This window comes from Phodopus roborovskii, unplaced genomic scaffold (assembly GCF_943737965.1).
Source record: "Phodopus roborovskii unplaced genomic scaffold, PHOROB, whole genome shotgun sequence".
NCBI classification, from domain to species: Eukaryota; Metazoa; Chordata; class Mammalia; order Rodentia; family Cricetidae; genus Phodopus; species Phodopus roborovskii.
In genome coordinates this window covers 19,372,470-19,399,085 of record NW_026126416.1, presented here as the reverse complement: position 1 = coordinate 19,399,085, position 26,616 = coordinate 19,372,470, and the positions used below count along the sequence as shown (strand labels likewise).

Below are 26,616 nucleotides of genomic sequence, written 5' to 3'. Positions count from 1 at the left end.
AACATCAGTGCTGGCACCGGCACGGGGCATGCTCAGAGGGCGCGTGGCGCAGGCGTCGGCTGCAGTGGGGCCCGGGAACCGGGAGGTGCCGCTGCGTCCCTGCTTCCCGCCGCTGACCCAGCGCTCAAAGTTGGGCTGGGAGCTGGGGGAGGAGGACCGCGAGCGAGGGTGGCGGAGCAGGGGCGGGAGGAGCGGAGGGAGGAGGGGACCGGAGCGTGTCACTCGCGCGCTCCCTCTGGGCACAGAGGATGTGCTGAATGGTGCGCTTCGAGGCGGCGGCCAAGCAGGATCCGGCGGCAGGCGGCTCGCACTACCCGGCTCTGCTCCTTTGCGTCTTCCGAGGCACCACAGCCACCGCGGGCTTTCGACCCTGCGTCCCGCCCGGGGCATGGCCCTCGCGCGTCCCGCTTGCTGAAAGGTGCGGGCCAGAGGTGCGGAGGCCAAGAGGCCGGGAGGCCGGCGGGCAGCGGAGCCCAGAGCCTGCTGAGCCGAGAGCCGAGCCCGCCCGTGCCCGGAGCTCCGCGCCCCATCCCCGCCGCGCTTGCCCGGGCTGCCCGGAACCCCGATGAGCCCAGATGGCTGGGGCTCAGCCCGGAGTGCACGCCTTGCAACTCAAGCCCGTGTGCGTGTCCGACAGCCTCAAGAAGGGCACCAAATTCGTCAAGTGGGATGATGTAAGTGAGGGGCGGCGCGGGCCGGGCACCCGAAGGCGGGCTGCATGGGGGTGGGGCGAGGGGCGCGTTATGCAATGGGGCGCTGGAACGGGCGCGGGCAGCCCGGGGCGCACAGGTTGCCAGCTGCTGGGCTGGGTGTCAGAGGGTGACAGCTTCGCGCGCACTCTCCTCCTAGGGGGTTTGGAGTTGACATCCTTGCCGGGACTGGCCAGTGCCTCCAGAGGGATTTAAGACTTTGGGGCCAGTAGAGCTGGAGGGATAGGTTTTACCCAGTGTCGGGTCCTGAGAGTTTGGAAAGAGCATGAAGTTAGGACCAGCTGGATAGCGCTGGAAAGAACTAGGCGCACACCCCTCGGCTGGCTGAAGAGCCCTGTTACCTCCTTTGCCCTCTTTCCAGGAGGAATACATATCACCCATGTCCAAAACCTCGCGGTTACTGCTAACCCTTGAGCATTTTCATGCTGGCCACGCGGCAAAAAAAACAAAACAAAACAAAACCAAAAAACCCACAACGATACAGCCCACAGGTGGTCGTTGATGCCAAACTTTAGCGCCTGACTCAGGAGTGAGGGGCCTTGGGAAGGGCCGCATTAGAGGTGGGTTAGAGAGCAAATGAGGGGCTGTTAGGTCTGAGGAGTGCAGAATGGGCCCACAGAGAGGGCTAGGTTTTGAGCTTGGTTAAGTTTTCATTTGGAAATAGACTCCTAACTTCACCCTCTGATCCACTTGCACCCTTAGTTGTACAGGACAGATCCACTGTTAAGCCCACACTCTAGATCCCTCATTTCCCATGATCTCTCCCTTTTTCTGTACCCTACTTGCCATCAGAACACTTACAGAATTCTTACTGAAAACGAGAATGGGATGCACATTATATATACTATCAATTTAGCTTCCTGGGTGTTATCCAAAGGGTTTGGTAAGAACAACTCACCTGAATAAACCAGAGCTGTCAAGATTGAAAGAAATTCAAGTCCTGATGATGAATACATCTCTCCTTAGAGGCAGCTATAGGAGGATGAACCGGTCTTCTCACTGAGAAGATTTCCCACCTCGTAAATTACAGCCTGTTATCCTCCCGGGTATTTTACTTTAATCTTCTTAAGCCAATTTTCAGTGTCTGAAAACAATTTAAATATTCCAGGTAGTGAATCCAATTACTTAGCTGAGTGCATCTGTGCCTATATTTTGTCCAGTTGGAAGTGCAAACTGAACTTGCAGCCACAGCCTCCTTGAAATCCCATGCCAGTTATTAAAGATGTATGCAAGGATGTAAACACACTTTCTTTACCATGGGCTTTGCATGCTTCTCCATTCTGTCCCAGTGTAATTGGGCCAGATGCTGTTATAAATGGAATAGAATCCAAACAATAAATCCAGACACAGAAAATTGTTTTATGTCAAGAAAACAAAGGAAAGTGCAGTCCAACAAGTAAAATGTTCTTGCCCATTTAGACATACTTAACAGCTAATAAAATGGTGGGTCAGAGAAAGAGAGGGAATGGTAAAGAGAGAACCGAGGAGAGAGGAGAGGAGAGCAGTCTCAGAGTAAAGAAATGGGGGGGGGGGCAATTTCAGCCATAGCCTCTGGAATTCTTTACACTCGTGGTTTTTTAAACTAAGTAATCCTCCATGAATTCTGGTTTGTGAGGAAATAACACATCGAGCAGGAAGACTATAGGTAACCAGGTGGGTGATTTGTGTTGCATGTGTTTATATAACAAATATTTCATGCTCATTTATCAGTGCCTATCTAACTACATTTTGGGAAGATGGAGAAAGTAGGTAAATGCTCTTCTGTTATAGACTGGGTATACTAAATAGAAGAGACAAAAATCATCAAAACACCACTGAGAGAGATTGAATGGTGCCCTGGGAGTAATGGAGAAGCAACTAGTCAGTCCTAGGAGAAGGGAGAGGTGGGAAGCCTCCTCCCATCTCTGCAGTGGTGAGTTTCTGGGAAGGCTTGTGGGAAAGTGGCAGGCACTTCAGAGAGTTAGAGTCTTCTTAAAGAGAAAACAGACTGCACCCAGAGGATGAGTTAACTGGACTTCAGAGAAGTGCCCTGCAGGGACTCTCACTCTCTTCTTCCCTATGATCTGTGCAGTAGGAGGCATCCAGACTCTCTTAGTATCATTTGTAGACCCCGAGCACCTCCCTCTCTAGTCTTCCTAGGTTGTATTTCCCCTTTTAGAACCAAGCCAGTTTGGTCTGGTTGGCTGTTTCTAATGCATTTATGTGAAGTTTTACTTTCAAGACAAAGAAAACCAAATCTTGAATCTGGGGTCTGGGTTCTCTCATCTGTCAGCACTGTGACTTTCCACCAATAAACACATTGAACCTTTGTTGTCTTTCATGCAAAACTGGTAGTGCTAGGTTTCCTATGCATTTGGTGTAATCGTTTGGGGAAAGCCTCTGTGATCAACACTCTTCCCACTTTTCCCATCAGAAGATTCTAGAAGGTCTGGTAGTGCTGGGATTGCTGGGTCTATTCCTTGTCTCATCAGCTCTGGGGAAGGGCTTGAGAGTGCTTTTTTCTCACAGGTTGGTAGGTAATAGTGGCATTTGCTGCTAGTGGTCTGAGAAACTATGCTGTATATGATCAGGGGGAAGGTCTGTGAATGGACTGTCACTGTGACTTCTTAGCCTACATACATATTCCCTGATTTGTGAATTTAATTTTATCTCTATGCTTACATTTTGAGAAATTTGTCATCTAGGAATTAGGAGCACTGTAGTGGCAGTTTTATTAGATAAATAACCCCAGAGGGGGTTATTGACTGAAACATTGTCAATACTCAGATTGGAGTGAATAACTCATATTTTTACATTTTTTTGAACTGTTGATAGTAATGAGTGAATAATTCTATATTCCCTCCCTCCCTCCTTCTGCCTCCCTCCCTTTATCCCCACTTCCCCCAGGTTTGAGAAGGTCTCTGGTTTGATTCTGTGTTGATGAGCTATGGAAGTTTCTCCTTTAACTTTTGACAAGGTCTTGGGTGAAACATTCCCTGTTTCTACCCCAAGGGAACATCACATTTCCTTGTCTAGAAGAAAATTAAATGCTTCAAACAATTTAGAGGCCCTTGGTATGCCTGCTTTGCTGTGAAAATAGTAGAATCCTGTTGTAAAAAGGGAGTGTGGGGAACGCCCATAGATTTTTACTCTCCTACTAGACAGCACAGTGCATACTAAGAATTGGAAATGTGTTAGGGCTATTTAAGATGGTGAAGTGCTGTACATCATAATCACTAACCCTATTTTGCTGGCCACCATATGGAACGGGAGGTGTCGCCTAGACAGTGCTATGCCATACACACCTTGATGGCTCTTTACTAACATCCTGGTGAGGTTGTGGATGTTCTAAGAATGATTGTCATGGACAAAGGCACTAACAGATGTCAATAGGTATCAAATGGCTAAGAGCAAGGGCTGGGTAGGGTCTGCAGATACTCTGCAGTACTTGCTGCCTTATTATAGAAGATCTGGGAGTCCTTAGAAGGGAGGAAAGGTTTGGAATCTTGAAATGTTTTAAAACTAGTCACTGTGTGCATAATGTAATGGCAAAGCTGACCCTGTGTTCCTGAACTTGGTGAAAGGAGAAAGAGCTGACTTATTGTGGCCTCTTGTTTACTAACAGCAGTAAATAAACTACTGCCTTTTATTCTGTATTTGCATATGACCAGATTAAAGGTAAGAGATGATCAAGTCTTTGTGCTGTGGATGTTACAGGAGAGCCAAGGTGAGGTAGACATGGTCGGTAATTTACTTTTCTTCATCTCAGTTAATTATTATGAATTTGACCCTTTTTTCTTTTGAGTTTTGACTTCTGTCTGCATTGGTGTTGTGGAGCAAAATTTTTCCTAGGACGACATGACACACATATGTACTCACCCCAGATAGGAAGCCCATGACAGACCAAAATACAGGTGCCACTAGAGTCCAATTTGGTGAACAATATATCTCATTGGAGTTACTTACAGGAATGGGAGTGAAAAGGTTACTTGCACAAACAGAAATGACTGACAGATAGTTGCATTCACCAAAGCCCACCTCAGCATGGGTGAACCTGAAGCACAGCGCACAGCCTGCAGGTTGCTCAACATGTTGGAGAGTGTCCTTTCCAAATGGTCCAGTTACACTAGAGCTCTTCCAGGCAGCTCAGCTGGTTTCTGGGTCTTCTTTGCAGTGAGGCTTTTCTGAGAGCAGCTTTCTAGAGAGGAAGAGGCCCACTGAATTTGGTCAGTTTCAGGAACTTCCTTCCTGAGGCTGTTTTGAGTTGTTTATCTTGTGGCTTAAGAAGCTTCCCTGCAGGATGAAATGTTTCAATTTCTGTGGAAACTGCTACTCAACACTTGAACATGAGATAGGATAGGAATGACCCCATAACTGTGTAAAGGCTCCTTCCCTAGCCTCCTGTTTTTCAAACCTGGGACCTTATTTCTTTATCTTCTGATTCTGGGAAGTTTTTCTTCCTCCCTACCTCCCTCCCTGCCCCCTTTCCTCCTTTCTCCTTCTCTTCCTCCTCCTTATTTGTTTTTTTTCAAGACAGGATTTCTCTGTAACAGCCACGGCTGTCCTAGAACTCTTCTTTTTAGATCAGGCTGTCTTCGAACTCACAGAGATCTGCTGGCCTCTATGTTTCTATCTCCCAAGTGCTGAGATTAAAGGCTTGTGCCACCAGCCCAGAAGAGGGCTTTTTCTTTTCATTTCTTTTTTTCACCCTTGCTGCCCAAATTCTTATCACATTTTGGGCAAGTTATTTAGTTTATCTCATGTTTCTTTACTATGACATGTCATATATATATATATATATATATATATATATATATATATATATATATATCTCGCAGAAGAGCTACTGAGCTTCATATGTATTTCTTTCTATCATGTGTGGCAAACCTCCAATAAAAAGGAGGTTTAAAAAGGAACCAAACTATACAAATAGAAATATAAAGGAGATACTGATTTTAGGAAGGTATTCACTAAGCTCACTTATTTATACAGGTGTAATTTCCAGATCTTCCTTGCATTCCATTTAATATGTGTTTCAGTTTTGTATTTGGCAATTTAAGGAAGACAAATATCTATTTTTATACTTTAAAATTTTTTCAGATGTTCCAGAGAAAATGAGTCTATATAATTCAAAGCAGGATCCATTCTCTATAAGCAAGTCAGTCTACAACTCCTCTAGAAGTTTTATTTCTGCATGCATACAGATACACCACATTTATGTGCACAGGAACACACACATGCACACACGAATACTTTCACGTGGTATATTCTATTTTTGTAAGCGCAACCTACCATTCAGAAGCCAAGAGTGCTCAGCTGAGTTGTTGGGAATGGCTGAGGAAGCTTAGGGGGTCTAGATATATATTTATGCTCCCAGGTTTTGAAACAAGTTATATCCTCCTGTATTACTTACACACACACACACACACACACACACACACACACACACACACACACACACCTCCCTAAGTAAAAATCCAAACAGGAAAACAAAAACTACTCTACAGCTAAGGCAGCCTCCTAAACAGAAGCTTAGCTAGAACTTCAGTATTCTGTAGAGTTAGTTCTGATTTCTATAATGGTGACAAAATAATGCTGACACGATTAATGGCGGGAGCCGAGTGGAGGGTGTCATGACATGGGAAGTCAGCAGATTCTCATTGGAAAGGTTATGAGCAATGGACGAAGCAGCTGAGTTGACAGCAGGTGGATCAAAGTTGGGTCAGCCACAGAGGTGGAGTTTTGACTGGAAGGCATAAAGCCCTCTTTATAGAGCCACTTAAACCTTCCCACAGGGGCTGGGGTTATGGATCAGCAGTTAAGAGCACTAGCTTCTTTTGCAGAGTACCTGGGTTCAGTTTCTAGCATCCATGTGGTTAACGATTGTTTGTAACTCAGTTCCAGGGGCTCAGACACTCTCTTCTGACTTCCACAGGCTTCTTCATGCATATGATGCCCATAACATGCTCAGGCACACAACGAAACATGTGAAATGAACACAAATTTTACAAATATCTTCATATGTCATTTCTTAGCTATGGAGAAATTCTAATTTTCTGTTGATAACCACTAATGACTATAGTCTAAATACATACAAGAATATACTTTTCTCTAGGTGAGATGATGGTGAGCTGAGGTTTGCAACATGGTTTGTATCATGCATGTAAGGAAAGAAAAAAGAAGTCATGTGTCCTGATGTGTTCACAGAGACATCATTTGTCACTAACATACTCTCTAGGGACATCATCACTGGCAAGCCTGAAAAGCACAGAATCCATTCTTAACACTGTCGATACCCTCTGGGTAGTTTTTTTCTTTTTATGACTGGTAACTTCATAGATGGTTACACCTGTTTTTAATCAGTGACAGCTATTTTTATTTTGAATGGAAACTAAACCAAACCTCTCCAGCCCACAGCATTTTTATTGTTATTGAAATTGACCTTCTCTCCAATAGTAGCTGGTCCTTAGAGTAGATGAGCACTGACTAGGTCCTTATCTGCCTGAGGCTGAGTTTGGAAAGTGTAGCAGGTGTGGAGAGTGCCCCACAGAAAGAAAGGCAGCTCTAGGAATTTAGCAGGGAGACTAATGTGCACAGGCAGTTACTGGCACAGCACAGCAGGTTCATAGAGGGCTCCTGTCAGGATGAATTTTTCTTCCTTCCTTTTTTCCTCCCTTCTTTTCTGCTTCTGTGCTGGAGGTTGAATCCGGCGACCTCTATATATACTACTCGGACACTGTATCAGTTGGTTGTACCCAGCCTTCATTTTGTTTTTATTTTGTATTCCATTTTTTATTATAACACAGAAAAGTTGAGGAAGAATTCCCATAATAAACATTAACTGTTTTAAAGGGAAATATTCACTGGTGCCCCCATGTACCAATGGAATTGCAGTAACTGCATTCCATTCCCCTTTCATAACTCCTGATGTAGACATTGCCTCTCTCAATGCATTAGCTTAATTTTTGCTGGCTATTAGAATATCTTGAATATTTTTCTTGAAAGTAGCTTATCAATAAATTGTTTCCAGTTGTACAGGAACAGTTTGCTTTCTCACGGCAAACCTGGGGACCTGTAGTTAAATGTTTCTTCAAAAGTGTCTCATAACCGCGAGTGAGTGGTAAGTTGCAGCAGAAATGGAATGGGATGATTACTAGCTGTTGACTGACACTATGTGTCTCCACTTACATACAAACCCTTGCTAGCTAAAAACATTAGTTTTCCTATTACCTGAGCTAGCATTATGTTCTTGCATTTCAGGTCATATCACAAATTTCATATGCACTGCTGATTTACAACATATGTGTTATGAGTTGTTTTTCCCTGCCGGTCTGGACCCACCGAGCACCAGCCATAAATAACACAAAGAGATTCTGTATTTGATATATTTCTGTTGGCCTGTTACTAGCATTTCTTGTTGGCTAGCTCTGTCTTAAATATTAACCCATTTCTATTAATCTAAATATTTTCATGAGACCTCATCTTACCGGAGAGAGGGGCTGACATTCTGCTCTCTCCGTCCTCCATCTTGAATCTCTTCCCTACTCTTTCTGAAATCCTCCTTGTCTCCTAGTCCCACCTATCTTTCTTTCCTATTGGCCAACAGGGCTTTATTCATTAACCAATATGAGAAACATAGTTACAGAATGATATCTCCCATCACATATGAGTCCCTGATTAGAGCCTGATGGCCTACATCTCTGAAGCAAAGGACCCGGAGGAGACACATTGCTGAAATCATTTGACTTATAGTATCCTAAGGAAACAGTCAGTTCTTGAGAGAGAGAGAGAGAGAGAGAGAGAGAGAGAGAGAGAGAGAGAATGTTGGCTCCTCAGTTTTCCCCAGTCCCCACTGATTTCTTAGAAGGTGTCATATTTCATTTTTTTTTCTTTTCACGTGTTAGTTTGAAAACATTTGTATTTTTACAAGTGTTTTAGTATACATATTAATTGATATTGACTAAATGCATGCAAGAAACTAAACTGGGAAATAGACTCATAAAAAATGAGAACAATAGGTAGTTGTTATTAAAAGAGAATTAAAAACATCCTACATCTGTTTTCCATTTCCAGGGATTTTTTTTTTTTTAGTTCACAGTGTTTTGTTTCATTTTATTGCATCAAAGTTTTATGAGCAAGTTCAGAGGAAAAGGGATTAGTGAGCAAAAAAAAAAAAAAAAGACATTGTCACCTGGACTGGATATGGGGTATATGGGTGTATTACTGGAAAACAATGGGGGACCTGGAGGACTGAAAGAAACAATTTTGCTATTTAAAAAAAATAAATCTTTTTAGACTACAAAATGAATGTCATAAAGTTAAGTTTGGTTCATGCAATAGGCAAGACTATATGAGCTGAAAACAGAGCAGTAAGTCCACAGAACAAGTCAGCAAGTGGTCAAGTTGATTGAAGAAAAGTTATTGAAGTAAACAGTATATTTGTGCTGTTGAATGTGGTTGAGTCTTTGCATCCATCCCCATACACTCTGGGTAGGACTTTCTGAAACAAAATGTCTGTGCATGTAAATTACATGTGCCAGAATGCCTTGGGGCTAAGATTCTGGCTGCATGTTAAATTGACAGATATGAGTGAAACTTGGAGAGCAAAGGTGTGAAATAGGCCAGCTTCCTACATTGTTTCTGCAGTTCTAGGAGATGCTGAACAGCTGGAACATTGGGTAAAAGTTCATCATGCCCCTTAGAGGCCATTCTTATTATCATAGTAACTTCTCCTTTTGTCGTTAACTAATTTGGTGTGTTGGGTCTCTTTGGTCTTTCTTGCCTTTGGAAGGTGTTAGAGTGGAGACTGATTTGCAGCTTGCTGCTTTGGCCTTTCCAGTGATTCTCTCAAGTGTTTACTTACTTGTGTTCATTCCTCTGTGTTCAGAATCCCTGTCTGTCACATTAAATTCTGCCAGAAAAAGTCCTGCTGTCTTTGGCTGAAGTTCAGGCTTGCATTGAAACTCACTGTGTAGCTGATACTGGACTTGAACTCAATGTCCTTCTGCCTTTCCCTTCTCTTATCTAGCTTGTGTTATGAATATAAACACAGTTCCTTCCTTCCTTCTTTCCTTCCTTCCTTCCTTCCTCCCTTTCTTTCTTTGAGATGCTCATCTCTTAAATCAATGAAAACCACCCTTCAAGGAATTCCTAAATGTGGGGAATTACAAGGACATAAAATATTGATTTGTCTGAAAACATTCTGCCATGAGAATGTTTCACAGGGAGAAAGTTACATGAACTTCATTGCTAAAATGAGGAAAATAATTTAAAATAAAATTTCCAGTTGCATTAGTTATTCTGTTCAGAAGCAATAAAGTCATCAAACAACTAAATTTGCTCCTACTCCTACTTCAGTGTGGACCCGGGTCTGCTCCCTCCTTTGTCTAAGCTCTTGCCCCTAGAATTACCTCCACCTTCTTCATTAATAGCCCGGCTCCTTCCCTAGGCATCTCAGAGTCTGGGTTTTGTTATTATCTTTACCCTACCTGTCTTTTGACAATATCTGTTTCTCTTCAGTTGAATCTCTTTTAAAAACGTACTAGCGATATGCTTGTATTAGTCAACTTGCCATTATGATACCAAATATCTGTGATAACTAATTTATAAGAAGAAATTATTGTCCTCATACTTTTATAGGTTTCAGTATATGATAGGTTCATCCTTTTCTTTGGACAAGGCAGTTCAGGTGTCATAGGACAATGTGGCAGAGAAAAATGGATCTTATCTTTACCAGGAGGGGGGGTAGGTCCCACAGTTTTGGACACCTTGCAATAGGTCCCTACTTTCTGAAGACTCCATCAACTCTGGGGAGTGGGGATATTTTTATTTTTTATTTTTATTTTACATATTCATTCCAGTTTCCTCACCATCCCTCCCTCCCTCTTTCCCTCTCTCCTACCCTCCCATACCCCCTAACCACCCCCCACTCCACATGAAGGGTGATGCCTTCCAGGAGGGGTCATCTAAATCTGTCAAATCATTTGGAGTTGGGACTAGGCCTTCCCTCCTGCCTCTAGGTTAAGGGAATATCCCTCCATGGGGAGTGTGCCCACAAAGACCTTTTGTGCACCAGGGATACATCCTGGTCCCACTGTCTGAGGTTCCTTAGACTGCTCAGGCCTTCTAACTGAGACCCATGTTCAGGGGGTCTGAGTCAGTCCAATGCTGGATTCCCAGCTATCAGTCTGGGGGCCCATTAGCTCCTCCTTGTTCAGGTCAGCTGTCTGTATATGTTTCTGAGGCCTGGTCTTGTCTTCCCTCTGTGCATCTGGATTCCCATTTTCCTGAGGAACCATCATACTGATTGCCATTTTCCTCAGGAACCGCCATACTGATTTTCAAAATGGCTGTACAAGTTTGCACTCCCACCAGCAGTGGAGGAGTGTTCCCCTTTCCCCACATCCAGCATAAGTTGTCATTGGTATTTCTAATTTTAGCCATTCTGGCAGGAGTAAGATGGTATCTCAGAGTTGTTTTGATTTGCGTTTCTCTGATAGCTAAGGATGTTGAGCACTTTCTTAAGTGACTTTCAGCCTTTTTGATTTCCTCTATTGAGAATTCTCTATTCAGTTCTGTACCCCTTTTTAAAATAGGGTTATTTGGTGTTTTGTTGACTAGTTTCTTGAGTTCTTTGTATATTTTGGAGATCATCCCTCTATGCAATGTAGGACCTTTGAGTTTTAGTAGTGTTTCTTTTATGAATGTGGGTGCCTTTGAATTTGGGGCATAGATGTTCAGAATTGAGACTTCGTGCTGATGGATTTCTCCTGTGATGAATACAAAATGACCTTCTTTGTCTCTTAAGATTGATTTTGGTTTGAAGCCTAACTTGGTAGATTAGGATAGCCACACCTGCTTGCTTTCATTTGATTGGAAGATCTTTTTCCAACCCTTTACCCTGAGGTAATGTCAGTCTTTGAAGCTTAGATGTGTTTCTTGTATGCAGCAGAAGGATGGATTCTGTCTTCGTATCCATTCTGCTAGCCTGTGTCTTTTTATAGGTGAGTTAAGACCATTAATGTTGAGGGAAAGTAAGGACCAGTGATTGTTAATGCTTGTTTGTTTTATATTTGTTGTTGTTGTTGGTATTGTGAATATCTTTACCCTGCTTTACCCTTCGGTTCTGGTGAAGTGGGATTATCTGTTGCCTATGTCTTTGTGAATTTAGTTAACTTCCTTGGGTTGGAGTTTTCCTTCCAGAACTTTCTGTAGGGCTGGATTTGTAGATACGTATTGTTAAAATCTAGCTTTGTCATTAAATATCTTATTTTATCCATCTATAGTGATTGAGAGTTTTGCTGTGTATAGTAGCCTGGGCTGGCATCTGTGGGCTCCTTGTACTTATAGAATATCTATGCAAGACCTTCTGACCTTGAGAGTTTCCATGGAAAAGTCAGGTGTAATTGATAGGTCTGCCTTTATATGTTACCTGGCCTTTTTCCTTTGCTGCTCTTAATATTCTTTCTTTATTCTGTATGTTAGATATTTTGATTATTATGTGTCAAGGGGTCTTTTTTCTTTGGCCCAGTCTATTTGGTGTATGGTATGCTTCTTGTACGTTCATGGGCATGTACTTCTTCAGATTGGAAAGTTTTCTTCAATGATTTTGTTGAATATATTTTCTGTACTTTTGAGCTGGGCTTCTTTGCCTACTTCTGTGCCTATTATTTTTAGGTTTTGCCTTTTCACAGTGTCCCAGATTTCATGAATGTTTTGTGTTAAGGATTTGTTGGACTTAAGATTTTCTTTGGTCGATGAATCTATTTCCTCTAGTTTATCTTCAGTGCCTGAGATTCTCTCTTCCATCTTTTGTATTCTGTTGATTATGCTTGCGTCTGTAGTTCCCTATCATTTGCCCAGTTTTTCTATTTTCAGCATTCCTTCAGATTGTGTTTTCTTTATTGTCTGTATTTCAGTTTTCATGTCTTGAACTGTTTCCTTCACCTGCTTGATTTTTTGTTTGTTTGGTTGTTTGGTTTTTGCTTTCCTTACTTTCTTTAAGAGATTTGTTCATTTCTTGCATTTTTTGGTGTGGTCTTTCCTCTGTTTATTCCAATTTTTCGTTTGTTTTTTTATTCCATTTCTTTAAGGGATTTTCTCATATCATCTTTGAGGGCCTATATCATTTTTATAAGATATTTTTTAAGTCATTCTCTTCCACTTCATCTGCTTTGGGGTGTTCAGGTCTAGTTAGTGTAGTGTCCCTAGATTCAGGTGGTGTCATGCTTGTCTTTCTATTGTTAGGTGTTTTCTTACATTGCTTCTTCCAGTGGGTACAGGTGGGGTCTCTCTCTCTCTTTCTGTCACTCCCCCAGTGGGCTTAGGTGGGTCAGAAGTTAGATGTCTAGCTCTGGGTGGTTCAAGCTCTCTTCATCAGAGGCCCATTGGGGTCAAAGATCCTGGAAGCAGTGATTCAGCATGGTCCTTCTGGAATAGGCAGATCTCTGGCAGGGGCCCGGAGCTCCTGCAGAGGACCAGAAGTGCAGGTCAGAGATCAGGCAGGCAGGGACTCTGGGAGTGGGGATTTTTAACATGTGGGCTTTTAGGTGATATTGACTATCCAAAGTGGAGTAAAACTGTTGCAATGTTCCCAGTTCTCTTTCCTCCTTCGCTTTCTTCACCCTCCCACAATGATGATGTAATATCTCACTCTCTCACTCTCTTTTCTCTTCCTCAATCTCCCATATCTAATGTGTTCACATTTTCTATATAGCGTAATTTGCCCTACAACTTCTGATCCTTTTGCTTCTAACTTGTGAGATCTAGGAGTAGCATTCCATAGCACCACACTCATTTGAGGTTGTGCCAGGCTTGCTAAGCAAGCAGTCTACCAACTAAGTTGCATCCCCAGCCTCGAGGATGTAACCTCTATTCACCATCTCTTACTTTCTATTCACTCTTTCTCAGCGAAAGCCTTGTTTTGCCTTCATCATTGGTTTGAAATTTTTAATCACTGCTTTGAAATTTTTCTTCTCATGGCTTCTGACAATTGCAGGTCCCACCTTCAAATGCTATTGTTTGGAGTCTACCTAGCATCTTTTAAAAATCTTTTCACACAATTGATATTCATGCTTTAAAATATATTGATACATTTTAAAAGGTATTCACAGTGTTATGAATTTATGATGATTAATGCTTTTGTTCTTGTCCTCATGGAATTTATATGCAAGTGCAGGAGAGAGATACTTGTCAAACAAAGGTATCATTTTATTCTAATTGAGTTGTTACAGAAAAAAAGGTACATGTATTTATAAGAAGAATAATTTATTTTGAGACATTCTATTAATGAGAAGACCTGAGTGTTACATAGGACTTAACATGACAGACAGTGTTTCACCCATGAAAGATGATGTGGGAACTTTACAAGGACCTCAAGGAGCACAGCACTTTTATGGACAGAGGCTGGACTTGCAATTGGAGGGGTGATGGTGGCTCAGATAATATGTGGTAGCAAGAGCCTGCCTGTGTAATGCTTTGGTCTGTGAAGGTTTTACACATAAAGTCAATAAGAAGGCATTAAACATATTGTTCTAGTGTATGCATTACTGACATTTGAGTCCAGGGAATATTTTATTGTGAGGTTCTGGCCTGCTTGTATTATAAGATGTGTAGTAGCATATCTGACTTTTACCCAAAAGATGCCAGAGTTGTGATGTCCAAAATTGTTTCTGAGTTACAAAACTGCCCTCAGAAGAGAACCACTGATTAAAATATTCTTAACCAATTTCAAATGTATCAGGCCCCTCTCCTGCTTCTTTCCCCCTGCTGTGTCCCTGCCTACCACAAGCATGCTAGTTTGTAAGAATATAAAAAGATACTTAACAACATTGGTCATAAATCATTGTAAATTAAAGTCAAAGAGGATGGTTACTTGATACCAACCAGAGCCATATTGAAATGAGTCAGTTTTCCAACCTGATGAACATTCGACATAATGAGCATTCAGGTGGATCACAGGGGGTCTAGCCTTTTCTTTTGTTCCCAAGTTCAGTGTCTGATGCACGCTGTCTGGCATTTGAAGAATGATGTTTTTGCTTTTCCTATGGGTTCTGTCAAAAGGAATTTTTATACCTCTCAGTAAAAAGTAAGTTTCTTAATTGAACTTTCTTCACTGGTTCCCTTTTCTATTCTGAAGATTCCTAGCTCTCTGCTTTCCTTTATTTGAAGAAATTCCAGTCTTTTGTTAGCCCTGGAGAATAACAACCATCAATAATGATTTTTGTGGAAATTCTGCTTCAGATATGCTGATTCAGCATTCTACTTTCACATCTGTTACAGTTTGATGTCAGACATCCCCTACAAGCTTATGTGTTTGAACACTCTGTACTCAACTGGTGGTGCTAACGATGGAGGTCACAAAAACTTAGGAAAGGGTCTTCACTAGAGGAAGTACTATGGGCCTGGAGGGTTAAAAGCTGCTGTGCTTCCAACTGCAATATCTGTCTCTGGTTCTTGATTCTCTGAGATGTGAGCATGTGAGTACCATATTCTCTGACAACCACCTTTCCACTGTGATAAATTGTTTTTTACCTAATCCCAAATAATCCTTTTTCTTTATGTTGCTTCTTGTTGAGTGTTTAGTTACAGCAAGGAGAAAAGCAGCAGATATAGCACCCTAGGTTAAATGTACTATGTTCTTATTTCATAGTCAGAGTTGTATTGATCATGTTTGGTATTCTGACTCAGAGATCACCTTCTTTGGCATAGCTTTTTTCACACCAGTGTACAACATCATCCTATTTCTCCCTATGATATTCCTAATATAAATATTGTGCAATATCCATGGACCATTTTAGTTTTTTTCCCCCCTGTGTTGATTTTTACAGTATTGATGCCTTTAGAATTGCATGTGTCTACTCACACATGTTCTCTTGCAGTAGCATGAAAATTGCTGTGAAGCCAGAATTGTGGTCAACCTTGGCCAACACACCTCAGACATGTGCTGAGGAATGAACTGTGGAGTCAGTAGACTGGGGGTTGAAGTTAGTCATGAGGCTTAGGGTGACTTTCATATCCATTTGTGAAAGGAGCACAGATTTCAATAGAAACTTCCCTACTGCTTTTGGAGATTGGATGCACAGAAGTTTTGCAAGCTTATTTTCTTCTAAGAGATTGAGGGAAGGGTTTGTTCCTGGCCTTTCTTATTGGCTTACAGGTAGCTATTTCCTCCCTCTGTCTCCTTCAGTTTGTGTATGTTCCCTGGCTTCCTCCTCTTGTAAATCTACTCATAATCTTGGATTAACACTCACCCTGAAGACATCTTAACTTTGTCAGATATTTAGATCTTTAAAGACTCTATCTCTAAGTAAGTTCATGTTTTGATGCCTTCAAGAATATTACAGTGGAGGGGACACAGGTCAACTTGTAGCCTACCTTAGACTGGTTAAAAAGTAATTTTTAGATAGCAATGTAATTACTCTATTTGGATGTTGAAGACAAAAACATGAAGAAATAAGTGCATTTATTTTTCAGTACTTAAACACAAAATAATCTCTAGGTACGATGGTCAGATGCAAACAAAACAAAACAAAACAAAACAAAACACAAGTTTTCATGGTATCAGAGTATGTAGCTGTAGTAGCTGACAGAAATATACGGTGAGTCACATGAGACTTGTTATGTCTCATGTGGGGCATACACATATATATGCTACAGATACAGGCAGACTCACTAGCCACCTAGCATGATCTGCTTTGTGAGTTCAAGGAGAGAGCTCTCCTAAATAGTGGGCAGTGCCTGAGGAATGCCACCCTAGGGTGTCATTGTCTTCCTGTCTCAAAGTGTCACCACCACTGTGATTTTTGAAGTATGGACTCTAGACCAGCTGCATCACCATCTCTGTGAATTTATAGAAGTGTGGATTTCCAGATTACATCCTACACATAGTAAAAAAGTCACTTATTAGTGACTCTGTAGAAAGGGCCAAGCAATCCATTTTAATAGCTTAGTACATCTGGTATACCTGAAAATTTCAAAACTGTCATTTTATGAAATACACATGTTATATTGATATTGATGGAGAATGAATAATAATAACAACAACAACAACAACAACAAAAACTGTGCTGGTTATGTTTTTCATCTACTGGATAGATGCTAGAGTCACCCAGAAAGAGGGAACCTTGATTGAGAAAACACTTCCATTTATTGGAATATAGGCAGAACTGTGGGGGCATTTTTTTTTTAAAATTAATGACTGTTGTGGAAAAGCATAGCCCATTGTGAGTGGTGCCATTCTTAGACAGGTCGTATTGGGTTGTGGCAGTTATCTTGGGTTATATAGCAAAGCAAGTTGAATAAGTCATGAAAAGAAAGCCAATAAGCAATATCCTCCATGTGTTCTACTTCAGTTCCTACTGCCAAGTTCCTGCCTTGAGTTCCTGTTTTGGATTCCCTCAGTGATGGATGGTGACCTGTAAACTAAATAAACTCTTTCCTCCCCAAGTTGCTTTAGTCATGGTGTTTATCATAGCCATAGAAAGCAAAGTAGAACAGAAATCAGCAGCAAACAAACCTTCTGAGGGTTGGCTCAGTTCTAGAGTAGTCAACTGATCTAAGAGTCATATCTTTGGGAGTGAAAGGATGACCATGTATTTCAGACATTATCCCCAGGCACTTATTCTGACAGTTAATATGTAGCATCTTTGGTTCGTGACTTCTTGGATATGGGGAAAACCACAGATTTTTGCAGCTATGTAGCAAATGGAATTGAAAATGAAGCTTTGTGGATTTCTGAGTCAGATCATGCCTTGAGTGCTGAATTCCAGTTGGTCCTGTAATGTTTGAGGTAATTATGGAGCAAGTGGGCATGAAGCTGAGACAATGTTTACTGAGGATCTGTACCCACATGTGGGGTAAGGAAGAAGAACAAATAAATTAGAATCGGCGGGATGTGAACAAAACTAAGAGTCCTAAGACAAGAGAGTCAGCATCTAAATGTGATAGACCATGATCTTTTAACATTTGATTTTTAAGATTCTTGCAGTGAATTGTCACCAAGATTTTTTTTATTGGAATCTTGTCCTTTGCTCTGAAAAAGGAGAGGAGGTGACCTGAAAATGACAAACCACACCTGCAGGTTAATACCAATTGCTCTGCAAGTTAGAATGTGCTTTTTGCAGCTCACCAGGGCTTTTGTTTGGTTCATCTTGAGAAGAGCAAGTGATGGAACATGTCTGCAAATGTTTCTGTGAACTGTCATGCAGGTAATCTCACAGAAGCCTAAACCAATTTTGAATTAATACTACATTTTAAGAACAAATTTTATTTCCAAATGTCTTCTTTTTGATATTTAAATTTTAAGTGATTTAAAATTTTTTGACTCCTTCTGAAGTTCTGTGCTCCAGTGCAATTCTTTTAAAAGATACTTTTTTAAAAGCTGTATGTTATGAATGTATGGAAAGGGGCTGGGGAAGTGGCTCAGTGGTTGAGAGCACTGGATACTTTTCCAGTTTGATTCCCAGCACCTCCATGCCTGCTCACAACTGTGGGCAACACCAGCTATAGAAAATCCAACACTGTTTTCTGACCTCTGTGAACAACAGACATACAAGTGGTTCACAGACACACATGAAGACAAAACACCTGTATACATAAAGCAAATACATTTGTTTTTACTTTTGTAAAAAAATACATAAAGAATATCAGAATAAGACAGAATGGTGATTGCCTCAAAATATTAAGGATGGATCTACCACATGAGCCAGCAGTGCTACTTCTGGGTATCTACTGAAAATAATTGAAAGTAAAGTCTCAAAGAGATGACCATGCTTCTTGGTCCACAGCAGCATTATTCACAGTTACCAAAACAAGTAACTCAGAGGTTCATTGAAGGATGAATAGATAATAAAACATGGTGCAGCTATAATATAGAGCCTTAAAAAAGATTGGACATTGCTATACCATGAATGAACATGGAGGACATTTGGCTAAGTGAAATAAGCTAGGCAGAAAAGGATGCCAGTGTATGCCTCCATTTATAAGCATCACGTCGAGTAATCAAATTTCTCTAGATAGGAAGTAGAATGATAGTTTCCAGGGCTGTAGAAGGGGGGAATAGCATGTAGTATCCAATGGTTGTAGCATTTTAGTTTGGGAAGATGAAGTGGTTCTTCCAGTGTATGGTGGTGGCATGACACTGTAAATGTAATGCCGCTCAACTTAGTAGCAGTAATAAATTTTAAGTTACAATGGTTTTGCTGAATTATATGCATGTCGACATAATCCTACATTTAATCCTTTAGTATATTTTTATTTATTATTATTTTTTGTGTGTGCTATGCTTACATTTCTTTGCCACAAGTGGAAGTCAGAGAACAACATTTAGGAGTTGGTTCTCAGCTTTTGATACTGTTGAAACTCAATGTTTCTCTTGACTAGGACTCCAGGGTAGCTGGCCTGTGAGCTTCTGAACAGTTCTATCTCTGTCTTAAGCCTCATCATAGGCACCCAGACTTTTACACACAGGTTCTGAGGATGAATGAATTCTCGGGGTCACATTCTGTTTCCTGGGCTTGAGCAGCAGATGCTTTCATTTCATGTGCTAGGCCAACAATTATTTTTAAATAATGCCATTATTGGTAGCAAACACTGTTAAGTGGCATGCATGTATTTGTGAAAGTGCCTTACTAAAACCATCCACTTTGATCTTTGCAACTTTCACAGATGCATATCATCACTACCCCTGCCTTTCTATCCCTGCATAGTGAGGAACTGAGAAAGGGGATAGGGAGGCATTAGAAATCAAGTGGGCAACCTACAGTGCTGCAATCTTAAAATTAAACTTACAGGGAAATGAAAATCTACCACTGCTACTTTGCCTATCCTGAGCAAGCAGCACAAACTTCCAAAGCTCTCTCTGTGTGTTCTCTGTAAATTTTGGTCTTTAGGTTATGTAGAGGTTAGGATTTGCTGCAGTTAGGATATATATGAAAATGCTGGGGAAAAATGTGGACTTCAGCCAGGGTTGTAGATAGTCTAACTCCAGATCTTTACCTATTCCTCTTCTCCACATCCCTAGCTCTTCAACAGACCACCTGCTGAGGCTACCCTTGCCCTCTGTCCCCATCTCCAGTTGATTATGCAAATCTCCCCTTCCTAACTTCGCCCTCCCAACTCATTGCTTTATTGCAGCCCCCAACTCCAGCTTTTCCTGAGAGCCCATAGGCCACTCCAGCCATGGAAGCAGGAGGCAACTGCAAATCTTTACTTCACCCTTCCCATTCTTCCAAGTTCAATCCCCCATTCTTATCCCAACTCTGAAGCAGACCACCTGCTAGGACTCCTCCTCACTTTCTGCTTCTGTTCTCAGGGGATTAAGCAAATCCTGGTGGAACACCCTGCTTTCCTCCCTCCCTTCTGTGGGTCTTCCCTATCCCCCCTCTTAGGTACCTAGAAACACATTTTACCTGGAACCCCCAGTGGCCACACTTATCAAGATCCCAGAAGAATTTTCGACCAGGCACCACAAAGCCACCACACTCTCTTAAGAACACTCACCAACAAGGAGTAGAACAGGTGTCAGCACCTAGAATTATAATCTTCCCAAACCTAGATGCCTAGACACCAGCATAGAAACACAATCAATAAGAGCCAGAACAGTATGTCACCACTAGAGCCCTGCAACCTTAACATAGCATGCCCTGGCTACTGCAACATACCTGAAGCACAAGAGAAGTACCCTAAAATAGCCTTTATATTATGGTAAAAGATATTAAAGAATAAAAAAATATTCAAAAAAGAAATCTATGAAAACACAAACAATGGAAGGAAGTGAATAAAACAGTGGAAATAGAGTCAATAAACAAAACCCAAATTGAGAGAAATGTGGAAAGGAAAAATTCAGAAACTAGAACAGGAACTTCAGAGGTCAGCCTCACCAACAGAATATAAGAAATGGAAGGGAGAATCTCAGGCATTGGAGACATTAGAGAGGAAATAGTTATCTTGGTCAAAGAAAATGTTAAATTAAAAAAAATCTTGCAACATCCAAGGAAAGGTATTGTACCATGAAAATAATAAATCTGGGAATAAAGGAAGGAGAAAAAAAACAAGACAAAGGCACAGAAAATATTTTCAATAAAATCATAGAAGAAAATTTCTCCAACTTAAGCATACAAAGCATCAAATAGACTGGACCATAAAAGAAAGCCCCCTTGACACTTAATAATCAAATCACTAAACATACAAAGCAAAGAGAGACTATTAAAAGCTGCAAGGCAGAAAGACCAAGTAACATAAAAAGGCAGACCTATTAGAATAACACTGTGCCTTCCAATGGAGACTTTGAAAGCCAGAGGCCTGTACAGATATTCTACAGACTCTAAGAGACCACAGATGTTAGACCAGACTGCTATACCTAGCAAAGCTTTCAATCACCATTGATGAAGAAAATACGATATTCCATGATAAAACAAAATTTAAGAAATATCTGTCTACAAACCTAACCCTACAGACTGCACTAGAAGGAAAAGTCCAACCTACAGAAGTTAACTACACATAGCAATCCCAGGCCAGCAATTCAAAAGAGGGGAAGTGCGCGCGCGCACACACACACACACACACACACACACACACACACACACACACACACATCACCAGAACACCAAAACATAATAATAAACAAAATTAAAAGCAAAAACAGGACTCAACAAACTGCTCGGTGATATCTCTCAACACCACGTCTCAATTCTACCAAAGACAGAGACTAGCAGAATAGGTGAGGAAAAAGGATATATCTTTCTGAAGCATTCCAGAAACATACTTTAACATCAAGGGTAGACATTATCCTAGGGTAAACGGGTAGAAAAATATATTCTAAGCAAAAGAACCTGAGAAACAAGCTGTGGTAGCCATTTTAAAATTTTTCAAAATGACTTCATACAAAAACTAATCAGAAGAGATAGGGAAGGATACCACATACTCATCAAAGGAAAAATCAACTATTGGGGCATTACAATTTTTAGTATCTGTGGAACAAACTCAAAGGCATCCAAGTTCATAAGAAAAACACTGCTATAACTTAAATTACATAATGACCCTTGTACACTCACAGTGGGAGGTTTCAGTAACACTCTTGCCAATAGACAGGTCATCCAGACACAAACTAAACAGAGAAATGCTGGAGTTAACTGATGTTAAAAACCAAATGAACTTAATAGACATTTATAGAACCTTTCACTCTAAAACAAAAGAATATCTCTTCTTCTTAGCAGCTCATGGAACTTTCTCCAGAAATGACCACAGACTTGGACATGAAGCGATTCTCAATAGGTTCAAGGGATTTGAAATAACACCCTGCAGATGTCAATATCAATAGAATGCTTACAGATTCACAAAAACTGAGTCTTATTACTCATTGAAAAATGGGTCAAAGAAAAAAATAAAAGAAAATAATTAATGACTTCCTAGAATTGAATGAAAATACATACACAATATACCTAAACTTATGGCGCATAATGAAAGTGACTCTAAGAGACAAGTTCATAGCACTAACTGCTACTACATAGAAAAATGGAAGATATCTCATATTAGTAACTGAACACCATACCTGAAAGTTCCAGAACAAAAAGAATAAATTGCGATTAATTCCAAATGGAGTAGATGACAAGAAATAATCAAACTGAGGTCTAAAATAAATAAAATTGAAACAATAAAAACAATACAGAGAATCAATGAAACAAAGAACTGTTGAACTTTTGGTTTTTGTTTTTTGTTTTTGTTTTCTTTTTTTTTGAGAAAAATCAGTAAGATTGACAAAATCTTATCCAAATTAACTAAAAGGCAGAGAGAATATTCAAATTAGCAAAATTAGATATGACAAGGAAGACACACAACATACACTAAGAAAATCCAGAGTATCATAAGGACATACTTTTAAAACCTATATCCCACCAAATTGGAAAACATAAAAGAAAATGTATAATTATCTTTATATATATCATTTACCAAAGTTAAATCAAGATAATATAAGCAATTTAAACAAACCTATAACCTCTAGTGAAATAGAAGCAGTAATTTAAAAAATTTCAGCAGTAACAACAATAATTAAAAAAAAAAAAAGACAAAAACCCAAGAGCAGATGCTTTTAGCATAGAATTCTATTAGACTTTCAAAGAAGAGTTAATGCCAATACTCCTCAAATTATTTCACAAAATGGAAACAGAAGGAACATTGCTCAATATGTTTTATGAGTCCACAGTTATCCTGATACCCAAACCTAATAAAGGCCCAACAAAAAAGTGAATTACAGATAAATTTCCCTTAGGAACATTGATGCAAAAATTCACAATAAAATACTTACAAACTTAATCCAAGAACACATAAAAAAAAATATCCACCATGATCAAGTGGGCTTCATCCCAAAGATGCAGGAATGGTTCATCATATGAAAATCAACATATATTCTATCATATAAACAAATTGAAAGGAACAAACCATATGATGATTAAATGCAGAAAACACCTTTGACAAAAATCTATCACTCCTTCATGATAAAAATTCTGAAGAGATTAGGGATACAAGGGATATATCTCAAGATAATATTGACAGTTTACAACAAACCCACAACCAACATGGAGAGAAATTCAAAGCAATTCCACTAAAATCTGGAACATATCTGTTCAATATAGTACTTGAAGATTTACCTACAATAATAAGATAACTGAAGGAGATCAAGGGGATATAGGTTGAAATGGAAGAAGTCAAAGAGTATCTTTATTTGCAGGTGGTGTATGTGTGTGTGTGTGTGTATATATATATGATCCCAAAAATTTCGATAAGAAACTCTTGTAGCTGATAAACACTTTCAGCAAAGTATCTGAACAAAAAAATTAACTCAGAAGAAAACAGTTATCCTCTTGTATGCAAATAGCAAATGAACTAAGGTAGAAATCAAGAAAACAACTCCTTTCTTATAGCCTCAAATAACATGAAATATCTTGGGGGGGTAATTCTAACTAAGCAAGTAAAAGATTTGTATGATAAGAACTTTTAAGACATTGAAGAAAGTATCAGAAGATGAAAAATGTGTGGTTAGGATTAATATAGTAGAAATGGCCATCCTTTCAAAAGCAATCTACAGATTCAGTGCATTCTTCATCAAAATTCTAATACAACACAGCACAGATATTCAAAGAATAATTATCAACTTCATATGGAAACACACATACAAATCCAGATACCTAAAACAATCCTAAATTAGAACAAACAAACTGCCAAAGGTATCACCATCCCCAATTTCAAGTTGTATTACAAAGATATAGTAATTAAAAACATGGTATTGGCACAAAAACAGACACATCAAATAATAGAATAGAATTGAAGCCCCAGGAATACATCCACACACCCATGGACATCTGATTTTTGGTAAAGAAGGAAGAAATACATACTGGAAATAAGATTGCATCTTCAACAAATGGTGTTGGTCAAACTGGATGGCTGCACATAGAAGAATACAAATAGATCCATACTTATCACCTTGCACTCCAAATGCATCAGACTTTAACATAAACTAGATATACTGAAACTGACAGATGAGAAAGTGGGGAATATCCTTGAATTCATTGGCACAGGAGACAACTTCCTGAACAGAACACTGTTAGCACAGGCACTAAGGGGACCTCATGAAACTGAAAAACTTCTGCATGGCAAAGGACACTGTTGTTCTGAGATGCCATCATACAACCATCAGAATTGGTTAGATAAATAAAACCAGTGACAGTTCATTCTGGTGAAGATGGGGAGTAAGGGCAGCACTCATCTATTCCTGGCAGGACTGCAAAGTTGTAAAGCCTCTATGGGAATTAGTGGGGAAGTTCCTCAGGGAGATAGGAATCAATCTACCTCAAGAACCAGCTGTGACACTCTTGGACATATATCAAAATGACCCTTCATTCTATCACAAAGGCACTTGACCAACCATGTTCATTGCTGTTCTATTTATAGCATCCAGAATTTGGAAACAACCTAGATGTAACTCAAAATATGAATAAAGAAAATGTGGTACATCTATATGGTGGAGTATTACTCAGCTGTTAAAAATGAAACCATATTCTATAGATGTCTGTTAAACCCAGTTGAGACATAATTTCTGTCAGTTCAGAGGAACTAGGATACAAGATGTATTCCAAGAGATTCATATAAAGTCCCCCTCACAGAAGGGGAAAGGGACAAGTCCCCCAGAGCACATGGGAAGTGGGGGGGCAGTGAATGGGGAGAAAAGTAGGAGAAAGAGAAGGGGAGGAGAGGAAAGCATTTGTGACTAGGAAGATTGAGTCAGGGTAGGAATAGAAGACAGAAGACAGACAGACAGACAGACAGAGAGACAGAGAGAGAGAGAGAGAGAGAGAGAGAGAGAGAGAGAGAGAGAGAGAGAGAGAGCATAGAAGAGGGAACCATTACTGGTTTGAAGAGAAAACTGAACCTAAAGAAAGGTCTAGAGACCTACAAGACTGCCGCTAACTACCAATTTGAGCAACCATGGAAAGGCTACCATAAATGCCCTTTCCGGATAGTGAGATCAACAACTAACTTATCCACCATGGAGCCCTCATCTAGTACCTGTTGGAAACAGAAGCAAACACCCATAACTAAAAACTGAGTTGAACTAGAATCCAGATGCAGAGGGAGAGGACAAGACCAGGTTGCAGAAACACATAGAGACAGCTGACCTGAACAAGGAGGAGCTAACGGGACCCCAGACTGATAGCTGGGAATCCAGCATGGGACTGACTCAGGCCCCCCTGAATATGGGTCTCAGCCAGAAGGACTGACCAGTCTGGGACCTCAGATCGTGGAACCAGGATGTATTCCTGGTGCACAAAAGGACCTTGTAGACACATCCCCCATGGAGGGATATTGCCTTAACCTAGAGACAGGAGAGATGTCCTAGTCCCTATTTCAAATGACTTGACAGATTTACCTGATCCCACCTGGATGGCATAGCCCTACATGTGGAATTGGGGTGGGGTGATTGGAGGGGAGGGTGGTCAGGGTGCATGTGAGGGGACAGAGAGGATAAGAGGGAGGGAGGAAAGTGAGAGGGAACTGGGATCGACATGTAAAATAAAAAAAATAAATAAAAAACAAAGAAATCACATGGATTGGATATGTATGAAGAATAAATAACATTATTTGAAAAAAAATGAAACCATGAAATTCCAAGATAAATGGATTGAATTAGAAAAAAATTCATGCTGAGTTGGGTATCCTAGAACCCAGAAAAAGAAACATATTATTTGCTTATATATGGATATAACCTTTTAAATCAATGGTAACCAACCTATAATACATAGGACCACTGAGATTAGGTCTAGAGTAAGTCTGGAGGGGACAGACTGCTCTCATTAGGAAAAGGAAATAAATTAGAAAACTATGGATGGATGTGGGGGAGGAGCTGGAATGGGATGACCAAATGGGGAGGGAAACAGAAGGTGGGGAGAGAGAAGAAAGGAATTAGAGGGAGAGACGGCTAAAATTAAGGACCACATGAGGGGTAGTATGGAAACTTAATACAGTAGAGGCTTTCTAAAATACATGCATATATAAAAATGATTTAATTAAAGTTGTCAAATAATGGGGAGACAGAGCCCCAGCTGGCCATCTATTGTTACCAAATGAAACTTCCTGTACCAAGATTGAGTTACATCTAATTGAGTTTTTGGCCAAAGAGGTCTCATGCTAATCCCTAAACAATTTAGGCTGTTGCCAAAACAGATCTCCACAAACTGATGGCAAGGCACATTGCTGAAAGCATTCACAACTCGTTGAATACAGATAAATTAAGCTGATGCCTACATAGAACCTTCATCCTATATACTAGCATGTTTGGTACATGAAGGTGTTCTGTATGCTACCAAAAGAGAAACATAAATACCAACCCATCTACAAAACCTTGGGTCGACATGATATTGATATAGTTTTACTT

The 26,616-nt window shown here is 40.3% G+C and overlaps 1 protein-coding gene across 2 annotated transcripts in view; it reads left to right on the top strand.

The window, feature by feature from the left end:
- The first annotated feature begins 385 nt into the window (after window positions 1-385).
- The window catches only part of Plcb1 (phospholipase C beta 1), a 648,366-nt gene continuing 622,135 nt past the window's right edge, over window positions 386-26,616 (top strand). For both annotated transcript variants that reach the window (XM_051183312.1, XM_051183313.1), the window contains exon 1: window positions 386-674. In XM_051183312.1, coding sequence (XP_051039269.1) covers window positions 576-674 — 99 coding nt within the window. In that variant the 5' untranslated portion in view covers window positions 386-575. The remainder of the gene's footprint in view (window positions 675-26,616) is intronic.